The 14,743-nt window shown below is 38.5% G+C and overlaps 1 protein-coding gene across 1 annotated transcript in view; it reads right to left on the bottom strand.

The window, feature by feature from the left end:
• Positions 1-2,499: 2,499 nt before the first annotated feature.
• SIAH2 (siah E3 ubiquitin protein ligase 2) overlaps positions 2,500-14,743 on the bottom strand; it is a 29,169-nt gene continuing 16,925 nt past the window's right edge. Inside the window, exon 2 of the mRNA XM_081954765.1 lies at positions 2,500-4,572. Within this exon, the coding sequence (XP_081810891.1) occupies positions 4,015-4,572 (558 nt within the window). The 3' untranslated portion in view covers positions 2,500-4,014. The remainder of the gene's footprint in view (positions 4,573-14,743) is intronic.

Genomic DNA, 14,743 nt, shown 5'->3' with positions numbered 1-14,743 from the left:
CACAGTGAACTCCCTCGGTTCCAGACTCTCCCGTATAATTACCGCCACCCCGCCACCCTTACCCAGGGCCCGCGGCTGATGAAATGCACGGTAACCTGGCGGGCACATCTCCACGAGGGGCAAACCACGCTCGTGGCCCAACCAGTTATCCCTGCAAGGTCCGGCTCCCCCTCTGAGATCAACTCATTAATGAGGGGGGCCTTGTTAACAACGGACCTTGCATTGCAGAGCATCAGCCTCAGGCCCTGGCTCTGTAGGTCCTGGCCACCTAAGCTGCGGGGGTTGGTACGAGCGACCGGGCGTGTCCAACAGCCACGGTCTCCCAACCGACTACGAGATTTTGTTCGGTCCTCACACCCACCCCTCCCCACGACCGTTGGAATAAAACAACCCTCTGTAGGAATGTCATTTTCTCTCTCCCTCCCCACTCCGCTCACTCCCTCCTTGACCTCACCTGTTCGCCTGGCTAAAGTCCTCCTCCTGGCCTGATCCCTCCCACCCACACTGGAACCCCCTAAAATGAATAAAAAACATCTGTTCACTAAAACACATAAGAATTGGATTGCACATAGACCAAGAGACCATGAATTCTTATTGCAATTGATTTGAGACTATTTCCCCCCCCTCAAAGCAGTGTCTTCTATACTCTAGAAAATGAGCGTGATCAAGACAAAGAATTGGATGGGATCAAATCAAAAATTAAATACTGTTAATATAATAATTCTAATGTATTTAATACATTTTCCTGTTACACTAAAATTTATATTTGGTAGTAGGAGCTGAAGGATTTTGAAGTTTTGTTAAAATTGTTCTCTAGGAGCATTTTAAAATTCTGGTAATTTTCTACTGATATACATGTATTTATAGGAAGTGTACACATTTGATCCCTACTATATATTATAGAAAATGTGTATTGTTGATTTGTCGCATAGTCAGTTAGATGTTCAGACTGGATTTGGCATTTGTACACCTATTGAATCCTTTCCAAGAACCTGGGATAGGTAGATGTTGATATTTTATGATGCTCAAGGTATTGTTTGCAGGATTATACAAATGAAAAAATGGTATTTTAGATACCACCTCAAGATAATTTCTTCTTTTAGTCTAAATCTTATATTGGTATCAGTAACTTATCAGTAATGAATTATTGATGTTTGAAACTCTTTGGGATATATTTCTCTAAAGCAGAAATAGAAACCAGATAGTACAAATAGGCCATAACTATTATTATTTGGCAAGTCATATTGAAAGTGATTTATTGGTTAAACAGATAAACAGCACAGAACTGTTTTGATGCAAAAGTAACAAACTTGATTAAGCCATACATTTGATCTGTAACCTGGATGATTAGGCAACCCTTTGTAAAAGAGGCATATGCATTCATTAAGATGATTTTATAAAATGAGTAACGGATAATTAACTTGTTAAATCTATTTTAACAATAAGGATAAAATGGATTATTGGGCTTTAGCAGAAGCTGTTTGTGGCATTTCAGAACAAATCTGTTGGCTTTCTATTGGCTGTATAAAAGTCATATAATAGGTGATGAAAATTGGGCAAGAGTAAAATTATGAACTAGTAAGTCAGACATAGCAAGTACAAAGATGAAAGGAAAGTAGGCTACTGGAGAACCATTGGAAATGGGTTAATAACAATAGGAAAGTGCTTTTAAATATTTACAACATTGTAAGCAAGCCCTTGAAAAAGCATTTTTTAAAAAGTTAGAAATGGATAAAATATAATTTGTAAAAAAAAAAGTATTCAGAAGTTTAATTAGTGAGCTTCGGTAGTATTTAGGCCAGAGATTTTTCTGCATACAAAAAATATTTTTGATTGTACAGTAAAAAAAAAAAAGCCAAATCTATACGTAGTCAATATTAAGCAAAATATATCTACAGCCATTTCCCAAACAGGCCAAAAGTGAGGTATTTCAATTCTAGAAAGTAAAGGCTTTCTCCATACCAGGAAAAAAAAAACATTCAGAATGCCAAATAATTATTCTGTATGATTTTGAGTAGCTGCAAATACCTGCCCCCCCCCCTCCCCGGGCAGAAAAAGTTCCTAGCACTGCCAAAAATTAAACCAGGTGCTTTCATATTGCATAACACTCAATTTTCTTCATTTATTTCTGCACTGTTATTTGATAAAAGTCAATATATATTGTTAGACTGAAAGGCCAAACATGTCTAAAACCAAAGCAACTATGCTCTCTCTGGCTTCCTGAATTCTAAGAGTTAACTTCAACCTTCTCCAGTTTATTATGATCCATAGTATGGATTATGAACACCTATATTTTCAGTCAGAAAGCTAGATGAGAAGCATGGGGATCTGTGGTGATAGTAATGGTCATGCAGAATGACTTCATATATGTCGTGACATACTTTGTTCACTAATGTCATGACCATGCGACATCATGGGAATACAGTTCTAGAATAAATTCCACGTCTGTTCGCTGTCTGTCACTGTGACAGGAAAAGCTTACTAGGCCAGTGCATAAGATATGCTGTCCCATTGAGGTATATTTGTCCTTGGCAGCTACGATATGAATACAAAGTTGATGCTCAGGTGTTCTTTTTCTACTCAGTAAAAGAGCCCACACAAGTTATTTTTTTTTGCAAAAGGTTTATTTAGAAAACTAGAGTAAATATGGCTATGCCAACAGAAAAAAAAATTAAATAGCAGAAAAGAAGACCACCCTCAGATCACTTTTTAGAATATTAATGTGCATGTGAAGTATGCCATGTTTGTGTGTGTGTGCGTGCGTGTGTGCGTGTGCATTTTGCAATCCTTAGGTAAGCAGCTCTGACAAAGACTCTCTTCAACTCTTATAGAAATAGACAGATGAATGGATGAAGTGGGCCCACTGTGCAGATATCCAAGTCTTCGTTCCTAATAGAAAACATTCATTTTTAAAAAAGATAAAGACTCAGCCAATTCACCAGCCAGAAAAACAGCAAGAAAACTCACTTGATAAAGTAAACTTTTTCTCATGTGTGCAGAACTGTATAAAATGTAATATCCACAAATTCCTGTGTGTTAAAAGCTTAAAGATAAAGTAATTCCAACACTGTCACATTCTTTTTATTTACTCTTTCCTTTTAATATTTTGTTACAAAGATGGTCAAAGGCTTTATCAGTTGCTTGAAGCAGTGTGCTGCTCCTTCCTGGAGATGAAGTATAGTGAACCACCAAAGTACTGAGATTGTAGAAATAGACTCTATGTTGTGGGTAAATGGTCACATTTTCAAAAATTTCCTCACAGTAAAAAAAATATCCCTTAAATGACTCAGCCTTATAGGAGGGAAACTATAATTTAGTGACATCATTTTTGCTGTACCATGTTTCTGTTGTATGGAACTGTTTAAATAAGGTGTTCCCTGCTTGTAACCAGAAGTGCTGTAGTCTATTTAAGCACCTCATTTTTCCAAAATTGTGCATGGACTTTTTAGGCATTGAAGATCTACCTCTCATGGATGTCCCACGTCTTTTATTCCCTATGTTTTAAAAACAAAACCTCGCTTTTTAAGATGATGACATTGTTTCTCCCTCTAAAAAATGCCAGTGAAACTCTTAAAAATATATATCTTTCCTTTTGGATTAAAAGGGCATTGATTTTGCTATAATAACTATTCTGATAAATCTTATTTTAAAATTCCCAATGAATATAATTTATTAAAATGTCAGGGTAAGACTTGTATTACGTATGAAGATACACTCCCTATGTGGGTGTATTGCCACCCAGTGATTAACATTTGTGCAGGATTTCATACAATGGAGGGAGTGTATATATATATATATAGATTACACTACAGATACATCACTCCAAAGTGAATGACAGGTTTGTGATGGCACTGGTGGCAAATTCCTGCTCTTCCTCATGTACCTATGATCTGCATGAGAAGGAAAAGACAGGGCAACAGTTGAATACCATTTTTTTTTTAAAAAAAGACTCCGCAAAACATGAAAGCACTATGCCCAGGGAAACCACATGGTTTCACAAGTTACACAAAAAAATCACGGACAACATGTAGAAATAGTCACATTGATTCCAAGGTTCCCGTTATCTGCAAATAGATGTGCTATGGCAGTGTCAAACACAAGACAGTCACTGTTCATGATAGCTGCTGCCACCCCATCATGGATGGATCGTGGTGTTGCTTCCCATGTCAGCCTCCGTCTGTTGCCATTCAGTTCTAGCCTGTATGCAAAGTTCTCTGCTTGTTTGCGAGTGCCAATGAGCAAGACTATGGCAAAAAACTGTTGATGGCCCTCATACTTCTCCTGTTTCTCCAGAACCAGCATGAAGTGATGGCCGAAGCATGACTGCATCATCACCCAATCAACAGCTCCCGGCAAGTTAATGTCTGTGGCGAGGAAGACAATGTCTTCTCCTTGAAGAGTCGTAATACTCTTGTGAGCATGCATTAGATGAGACATCACAGCTTCTAAGGAGCCCTGCCATTTGCATGATGCCCCTGGACATGGGCAGGAGTAAGGGCGATACTCACAAATGTCTTCATGATCTGGCTTTTCTGTATGATGGAGTGTCAGGGAACAGCCTGTGGTGGCATACTGAAAAGATGAAAGATAATTAAGTTAAATTGTTTATTTTCTATTTGATTCAAGCTCTCACATGTTCTGCAAAATCATTCTACTTCCTTCTATTGTACAGCCTAACATCATCTAATTTGATTAGTAAGAGCTCTCCAGAACCATAGATGGAGATCTTTCTCATCATTTGATGCCCACATGTTTAACCAGACTGAATTAAGACTATTTGCATGCAAAGCTTGTCCCTCCTGACATAGAAATAGAATAACAGAGTTGGAAGGGACCTTGGACGTTTTCTAGTCCAACCCCCTGCTTAGGCAGGAAACCCTACACCACTTCAGACAAATGGTTATTCAACATTTATATATCAAAACTCTATGTCTTAATTTTGGTGGACACTGGATAAAGGAAACAAATTCTCCTGATCAGTAACATAGAAACTTGGATTACAGCAGGACATATCATTAGTTCCCCTAGGACTTTGATAAGCAGATATTCTCAGTTCTGTATCATGAGATAGCAATAAGCAATAGACTTATATACCTCTTCATAGTGCTTTACATCTAAGTGGTTTACAGAATCAGCATATTGCCCCCAACAATCTGGGTCTTCATTTTATCGACCTCGAAAGGATGGCTGAGTCAACCTTGAGTTTGGTGAGATTTGAACTGCCAAATTGCAGTCAGCCGGCAGTCAGCAGAAATAGCTTGCAGTACTGCATTCTAATCACTGCGCCATCACGACTCTTATGGTAGGTTTAGAACCAGGGACTTTCTGCATGGAAATGTTTTTGTTTAATTACATCTCTAAGATGACACATATATACATCTATAATGCTCTGCTGTAAGAGTTTTGTCTCAGTAGGATAATTAATTCTTTTGGGGCGGGGGGAATTCAACTTCCTATTGGTTTTCGAAAGCTGCATTATTAGGCCCTTCAGATATTAGGATACATCTGAGTATTTGTAAGAAGTTTAATTGCATGAGTTTTATCATGGTTTTATTCTTTGAGATAAGATTCAACAAGTGCAATGACAAGCACACTTCAAACACTATTCCACAGAAATGCAGTTCCTGCTGTGTCAGTATGGGTTACATATGGTCTCTTAAATGCAACTCCTACTCATTTCAGAATCTGGCTTTTTACAAGCTTGCTATATTGTTTTGTTTGAGAAGAAATGCTGAATCTTTTTTATCTCTCACTCCCACCCTTTAACGATATTTTTTGATTGTTTGCAATAACAACAAAATAATAAATCCCAGAATCAAAATAGGCATAATATAAATTTGCTAAGATTGCTCAAATTTCAACAAGAGATCTCGTTTTCTTGCCACTGCATGCTGTCCGGAATAATTTACCTAAATGATGATGTCACAGCATTTTACTCCCCCCTTCCTTTCTCTTTTTTCCCCTGCCAATCTATATTTCAAAGTACTCTGCTATTGACATAGGACACTTTACTGAGAACTGCAAGTACATTTTTTCCGCAGTAACTCTGGGTAAATGGTGGTGGTTGCAGCAAAGTTCTAAATCTTTGCAGTCCGAATAAAACTCAGAAAACAAAGCATACATAAGTGCCTTGGTTTTTGTTATTCAATCTAATGCAATCCTGTTTCCCCACCTTTTAGGGCATGCATAAAAGGTTTTTTTAATTAACCAGAGAATTGTAGTCTCTGTTATTGACATTTCAACACAAATTTCAACCCTTGCCTCCCCAGTTCTGTCCTCCATCAGATTTAGCATGATGTCTGATGTTTGATGTCAGGTCTCCACACTCATATTTCACATCACCTAATAACATACAACAGTAGGAGTGGAACAGATGGGATGGCTGAACAGCATGACATGGAGAAACATAAGAATCTGATTTTTACAGATCATGAGTTCGTTTAGGCCAGGAAGGACTATTTTTGCAAGGAGATGAGAAAAGCAATGGAAGTATGCTGCTTTGGACCTTCTTTCATATACTGTACTTGACATGCCTCTAGTCCAGTGTTTTCTCAACCAAGGCAACTTTAAGACATGTGGATTTCAGCTTCCGGAATTTCCCAGCTAGCATGAGCAAGAAGTCTGCATATCCTGTCAAGTTTGAGAAACACTGATCTAGTTTAACTTCAGAATGCACTTCTCAGAGAGCCTCTATTCATAAAAAAGGAGGCCATGTGGTGAAAGTAGGAGAACATATGGGAAAACCTGGATTCCGCTTCACTCTTGAGATTTTTCAGCCCAGCTTCTCTCAAGCACAGTTGTTATGCAAGGAAATTTGGAAAAGGGAAGCTATGCATCCCTTTTAAGGAAAATGGAGTGAGTGTGTGTGTGTTATATACATATCTAATATTCCTTCTTTCTCCTATCTTTCCCATAACAACAACCCTGTGAGTTGGGTTAAACTGAGACAGAGTGACTGATCATGATTTAGCTCCCTGAATAATTCATCCAAAAGTTATTTAAATTAACAACTACCTACATTTAAAGATTCCCAAAATCAGAAAGGGGTTGCATATCCACTGCTTACGATACTTGAATTACTTGAATTGCTTCTTATAATACAATGAATCATTTTCTATTTATGTTTAAAGGATGTTTTAAGTTTGTGAATCAGATAAACAACATAAGTTTAATTATTGGTCTGGAGTATTACCTCTAACCACGAATTCAGTTTAAACTGTTTCCAGTAGATCATCACTGATAATGTACAAGTTGCAAGTCCTATCACTTGCATAGCAAAAAGGAACAGCTTATGTCCGAGCAAGGGCCATTAGCAGGCATGGGGCCATTGCAACATTTATAGAAGGACAGAAAGGCTGTGGAGGGGGAAATCAAGGCAACCTAATGTAAGTTAAGAAGACAGTCTGGTCTACTGGTTAAGGCCCCAGGTTAAAAACCAGTAGACTGTGAGTTCTAGTTCCATTTTAGACATGCAGACCAGCTTCATTACTTTGGGTCAGTCATTCTCTCTCATTTCCACTCACTTCCCATGGTTGTTGTGGGGAAAATAGAACAAGGAAAGAGTATTAGTTATGTTCATTGCTTTGGGTTGTTTATAAAGACAATAAAGGGAAGATATAAATAAATCAATACATATAGATAGATCAATACATAGAGAGAGACCATTGGCTGTAGAATAGTGACTGTCTTACGGGACAATGGGAAACCATGAGAGGATGGAATGCACTGGAATTCCAAAGAGAAGTTTTCTCTGCTATCACTTCTTTTGACTGAACACGGCTTGTACACTTATTCATTTACCATCAAGGGTTTTCAAGCGGAACTGATTTTTACCCAGCAGTTATCATTCTATCCTGGATTAACACTTTACCTTGTATAATTGCACTGAGGCATTTCCCATGGCATTTTGCTGTTTGAATGCTGCATTCATAATTGGGCTACCTATGAAGTCTGATCAGATTTGCTGAGGTTGCTAAGTGAGATATTACCAAGCCCAACGGAAAAGCTACAGCTAAGTCAACAAAAAGGTATGAAGCATTTTTGTTTCCTGACAGCTTTGGGAGCTGCCTAGTGCTGTGCTAATAGTATGTTCTCTGCAAGAGGGAAGGATGGTGCCTTTTTATTCTCTGGTCGTTTGCAGCAATCTCTTTAGGCTGGGAACAAGGTGAACAGATGGGACATTTGCTGGAGTGATCCTGTAAACCCCTGAATCTTGGCTGGCAGCTCTTTGATCTACTGCAGGGGTGTCCAAACTTGGCAACTTTAAGACTTGTGGACTTCAACTTCCAGAATTCCCCAGCCAGCAGAGCTGGCTGGGGAATTCTAGAAGTTGAAGTCCACAAGTCTTAAAGTTGCCAAGTTTGGACACCCCTGATCTACTGCAACACTGTTGCAGAAAATAGCCAAAATATTTTGAATTTTACATAAATATTGATCAAATGAGAGAGGGGGGGGGGAGAGAGAGAGAGAGAGAAAGGGAGAGAGAGAAAAGGAGGGAGGGGAGAGAGAGAGAGAGAAAGAGAGAGGGAAAGGGAGGCACTTCTATTAACTGGTACTTGAGGAATTCTTATAAGAAATCATTCTGGACTCTACTGCAATTGCTCAGTGCATGGATGAGCTACTTAAATTATTAAGTTTCTAGGCCTCATGGTTACAATGAAAGAAATTAGCATTTCTGTAATAGACATGAAAGATGCTGAAAATTTCTCCTAGTACTCATTTCTTTGCCTGGTGTTCATTTATTTTAGTTTCTCCTTCAGCACCATTGCAGCTTCTTTGAATTTAAAAGAAGATGATTCAACCTATGTAGGCAAAGACTTTTTTAAATAAATATATATGCATAAATATTGTATTGCCAGAGTACTTCAGTTTCCTTGACATGCAAATGCTTTTAGCATAAAGTGTACTTAACCTGGATTATAAATCTGACCCATATACTACATATACAGTATATGATGACTCTGTCTTAATCCCAGTAAGAATATTTAGGTTTTATTGCTCAGGCTATGAAGTTTGTGTACGTATCTCTGCAATCCCAAGAAGAGAGAAAACTAGGAATATACCTGAGCATAGCTGTAAGCAGTGTGCTGCGGTTGTCTAACTCTCCTAATGGTCATTATTGACAGACACTTTTATATTCATTGCTTTTAATAACTTGTACCTGAGTGACCTGTCTTGATTTGCCTCTTATTGGTTCTTTCTGACAGCTTAAAAACATGGGGGTGGTTATTGCATGACTCATCTGACAAGAAAGGCATTCTAGAAGGAAATGTCTAGACACCTCCTCCCTGTAAAAAGAGGACACTTTAGGTCATATTTGTCTCAATAATAAATTTGAATGTTTTAGTCAACTCTTTTGAAATATGGGGGCAGGAAGTAAATATGGCAGCAGGTATATGTATCCTGCAAGACAGGTGGGCAGTAATGGCCACCAAGATCTATCTGCAGCTCTCCCACTTCTCTTAGACCAGGCCTGACTCCCTTTACCACCCATTTTGAGGCAGCTGCAAAATTAAGCATTTAAAAAAGCAAATAAAATATTCGACATTCTTCCTGAAACATTAGCCATACTTGCCTTATGGTCCACATCTCCCCTCTCTAAGAATATCATGAGAAATCTTTGTCAGTAAAAAGTTGCCTCGTCCTATCAGCCTTGACAGGTTGGAGAAATGACTCATTAATGCAGATCTCCTCACAAGTCAAATCCTGGTTAGGATTTTCAGGCTATAACTGAATCTGAAGCTTTACCTTATCCAAATCTATGATATTCGGGAATAAGGGCTGGTATGAGTTCGATCCATTAATAGCTGCATATTCCTAGAGAAGTATGAATTACGATGCTTTGCAACCTTCCTCAGTCTGATGCTCTCCTTCCCCAACTGAGAGCTTCTATTTCATCTCTTCCTTTCTGAAGTTTCTTTTTTTCCCCTAGAGAGAAAAATGGTGCTGGGAAATCAGGAGGATTACAAATGAAAGAGAGCGCAACAAATCATAAGGCAGGTCTATGAAATTTCAGAACAGCCTCACTCAAAACAGTTTTGATGTTTCTAGTGACAATTTCTTCTCAGGATTCCAGTGGTCAGATAGGATGAGAATTCCAGACTCCAACATGTGGAGGGCATCAGACGGAGGACAACTCCTTTCTAAATTTGTAATTGAATGACTACTTGTTAACACACACACACCAGTAGTGGGATTCAATTTTTTTTACTACCAGTTCTGTGGGGGTGGCTTGGTGGGCATAGCGTGGCTGGATGGGCATGGCAGGGGAAGGATACTGTAAAATCTCCATTCCCACCCCACTCTGGGGGAAGGTTACTGCAAAATCCCCATTTCCTCCCGATCAGCTGGGACTCGGGAGGCAGAGAGTAGATGGGGACAGGGCCAGTCAGAGGTGGTATTTACCGCTTCTCCGAACTACTCAAAATTTCTGCTACCGGTTCTTCAGAACTGGTCAGAACCTGCTGAATGCCACCTCTGACATACATGGGGAAAGTATGGGTATGTATGGGAAAAGGTCCCTAAAATATATCTTCTGAGCATTTGTCAAAGGGAAAGGATTATTTGCAAACATTCAAACAAATCAAATATTTATTACTGTTCAATAAAATAGACTGGAAGGTGGTTGGTTTTCCTCTAGGGCTGGCTGGGGAATTCTGGGAGTTGAAGTCCACAAGTCTTAAAGTTCCCAAGTTTGGACACCCCTGCTCTAGGGGAACATGTAAGCAGCAGTTGAAAAGACAACTTTAAAATACTTGGTGTGTCATTCCTGCTGGCTGGGGAATTCTGGGAGTTGAAGTCCACAAGTCTTAAAGTTCCCAAGTTTGGACACCCCTGCTCTAGGGGAACATGTAAGCAGCAGTTGAAAAGACAACTTTAAAATACTTGGTGTGTCATTCCTGCATTAAAAAGGGTTGGACTAAGTGACCCCTCCCCTCTGATTGCTTACAATTGTACAGTACTGTTATATATTTTGTGTAGGGGGTGAGGGTGGTGGGAAGACACACTGACACAACAAAATGGTGTGACCTGGCATTCAGCCAATTTTGCTGAGGGTGCTGGGACATGCATCCTGGAAAGGATGTCTCTTGAGCATCTTGTAAGATGCTGTAAACTAGTGTTTCTCAACCTCAGCAGTTCATCTTCAGCAGAATTCGAGAGTTGAAGTCCATACATCTTAAAAAGTTGCTGAGATTGAGAAATACTGTTACAAACTCTTCTGAAGTGCTCCATTCAGATTACAGTTATGATCTATTGTCCACAGGCAAATGTAAAAGCCATGGGTGAGAAAACCCATTTAAACAGACCAAGAAATATAAAGTTGTGTACCACCCAGAAATCAATGGATCGTTAGGGTTTATGTAAGTTATACCTAAATACTTGAAATTTGAATACAAAAAGCTGACATTCGTAATATTTTTTATCTGTTCAGCCATTGTCCCAATTATTTCATATTTATTTGAAACTGTTAACCCCCCCACCCACCTCCCGCAATCATGGTTAGCCACAGTCTCAGCAGCTGAACAGGTTGGCACATGCTGTGTTAGTCACACAGTTAATTGTTTGCTTATATTATTATTTCTGAATTAGCGAATTATAACACTGCAGATTAGATATACAATCAGAAATAGAACTTTTGAAACACAGCGATTGTATTCTGCAATTAACTTATTAAGATTAAGACTATATTAGGTTTGGTCCAGGCAAGTAGACAATTTGCATTTGGATGCAAATTTTTAATTTATGAGGAAAAAGAAACTGGAGAGAGATGGAGTATCATTTGCTCTCTTTGATAGTGGAAGAATTGTGAAAACTGAACAAATGTGAAATGTATTTGATTTACAGCAGGGTTAGTAACCTTTGCAAAAGCCAGGAATCAATGTTACAGCAATCACATGAAATCTTATCAGCAATCTAATCTTCTAGTATTACAAAATAACTCAAATGCCTAGTATTTTAATGTTAAACTTAATTTTCATTTGATTTTCAAAAGCCACAAGCATCATGTTTCCAATCCATCTTTTATTGTGCATTGGGGCACAGTTTCAGATTTAAGGATGTAAGCAACCTTTTTGGTTTCCATCTAATCTCGAGTAGGCAATCTAGTGCTCTAGTCCATAAGCACAAGCCAATGATCAAGGAAATAAGGGAGCAAGAAATATTTAGGGATCTGCCTTGATCTTAACTGCTTTCTGTATATCAAATGAGGAAAAAAAGAATTTCAAGGACAGTAAGTCAGAAAAGTATGAACACAGAAATCTTGTACATGTGGCATTTTTTGATAATACCAGAAAGAATGAAGGTATTTTTTATTACCAGACCCAATCATGAAAAGGAAAACAACTATATACAATTTGAGAATACACTAAAATCTCATTGATTAAATTACCTACTTCTGTTATTGGGTCTGAACGAAGCTTTATAGGTTGAGCACTGAATTTAGACACAGGTGATTTCCTAATGTTTTAGGAAAAATTCTGGACACTTTGTTTGCTAGAAGAGAATCTCATAGAAAATAATATACATAGTTTAGAATTGAACAGTGGTGCCGTCTGAGCTTGATTGTTTGCTTTCCAAACGTTTTATTACCCAAATAGATAACATCATCTGTGCATGTGAGGGTAGTGTTTGCTCCCTGTTTATATACAGTAGCATGCCCTATCAAGGGACTACCAAGGAGAAAACCACACCCTGCCAGTTTTGGTGGGGTGTGGTTTTCTCCTTGGTAGTCCCTTGATTAGGGTATTGTTTTCTGCTTGATTATTCGTCTGATATTAATCCCTTCTTATCTAGGAGTAGGCTGCTGGAGTAGATGTCTTCTGGATTTTTATTTTCCTTCTTAGCTTTTTTATTGTGTCTTTTGAATGTGGTGTAAGTGTAGTTTATCCCCATATGTCTATTGATGGCTGCTTTGTTTGAATTCCCTAGCATTTTTAGATTTAGCTCGGTCTAGGATGCTCACAGTTTCCCAGCTGAAACCATGACTGAGTCGAGTCTGATTATGTATTGTGAGATAAAGAAGTTTGCATTGTGTCTTCAGATTGCTAGTTGATGTTCATGGAAGTGCTCTGCTAGTATTCTGCCTGTCAGTCCTGAACAGTGTCTGTTATAGTCATTACACTGTAAATTGTGGATGGCTCATATTTTTGTTTTCTTCTTGAGCTACTGAGTCTTTTGGTTTACTGAATGTTTTGGGCATTATATGCCTCAGATTCTCACTTTAGGACAGGTTATCTTTATTGTTCAGGTATGGACAAAGGACAGGAGTCTGTTGCTCCCAGAAGAAACAATTCAAAAAGGAACCCCCTCTGTAAAATTCTGTGATTCCCCATCCATCTTTTCAGAAGCCTCCACCAGATATCCAGGGAAGTGGGGCTGTCTTGACCCCAAGTGCTACGAAAACTTCAAAAGCTTAGCTTCTACTTGTAGCAAGAACAAAGCTGCAGGCAGATGAAGCGGCTGTTAATCCACAATAGATAAGAACAATCTGCAGTTCAATCTGCTGAACCCAGCATCTTAGAGAGGAGGGAAAAGACAAAGGAGAGCAAAGGATGCGTGCATCACGTCAGCAAAAAAGCTTGCCTAGTAATGCAGCAGTGCCATCTGCACAATGCAGGTGTTCATACAGCTGAGCAGTTTACTTAATACTTTCATCTGAAGGCCAGGTGTGCATAAATCAGAGTTGGGTGAGGAACAAAAGTCAATAATACCTGTGGCAGCTTGCTGAATTGTAGATCTCTAGGCTTATAATTTCTAAAATGAGTAGAATTCCTCAGATGAATTCCAGGTTTGTTTGTTTTTTGTTAAAATCAGTAGTTTTATAACAAATGTATTCTTTTATTCATTTACTACATTTTCTTCTTCTTTTCTCTTTAAAATGTCAGATGGGCAACTATTTCCTGAGACAGGCGGCAAGCTGAGCTGGGATGCACATCCAAGTTTATAATGATCCTTGTCAATGAGCAATGGAAATGACAACCCAAGAACACTAAATCAATCCTGTGCTAAAGCTGAAATCCTATATAAGTATGGGGTTCACTCATCAAATTAACCACAGCTTAAGATGTCTAGTATGCATGCAAAATATTTGACTGGCAGATCACAACGGCTGATTTTCCACACTATGCCAAAAGCAAAGAAGTCTCATTAGACTTTGTTTGATGTATGAACCCCTCCAAGCTGCTCCTTGAAGAGGAAAGAGGTCTACCAGGAATGGACAGGAAAGATATTAAAAGTGCTGAAGTAGCAAGCATCACAAGTGAATCAGAAAATGACAGAACAAGCAAGCAAGATTGCAAAACCATGGGCAGGGTTGCTCTTCTCCTACTTCAGATCAAACAAATGGATAGCCTTGACCTGTGGGAAAACAACTGGGGAAAAACTCAGAAAAAAAAAAACAAATTTAAAAGAGTAAAAACTCTATAGCAGGGGTCTCCAACCTTGGCAACTTTAAAACCTTTGGACTTCAACTCCCAGAATTCCTCAGCCAGCTTTATTTAAAATTTGAATAATTTATTTAATGTATATTAAATATAGAAAAATCATGTGAAAATACAGATTTCATCCACTGCGGCCAAAGTCTACTGAAAGAAAGTTTGTAAAAGGAAGGATGTAATGTTTATTTCTATCTCAAGGAGTTTGAGTTATCTAAGCTCTTTTCTTCCTTTCCTTTTATTTTATAATACTCCCTTGAGAGAGTATTATAGAAATGACAACTGAACCAAGGGCAACAAATGAGCTCAAT

The sequence above is a fragment of the Natrix helvetica genome, assembly GCF_964273705.1.
Source record: "Natrix helvetica genome assembly, chromosome: 5".
Taxonomy (NCBI): Eukaryota; Metazoa; Chordata; class Lepidosauria; order Squamata; family Natricidae; genus Natrix; species Natrix helvetica.
The sequence above is the reverse complement of the archived record's forward strand: the minus strand, read 5'-3'. Positions and strand labels throughout refer to the sequence as shown.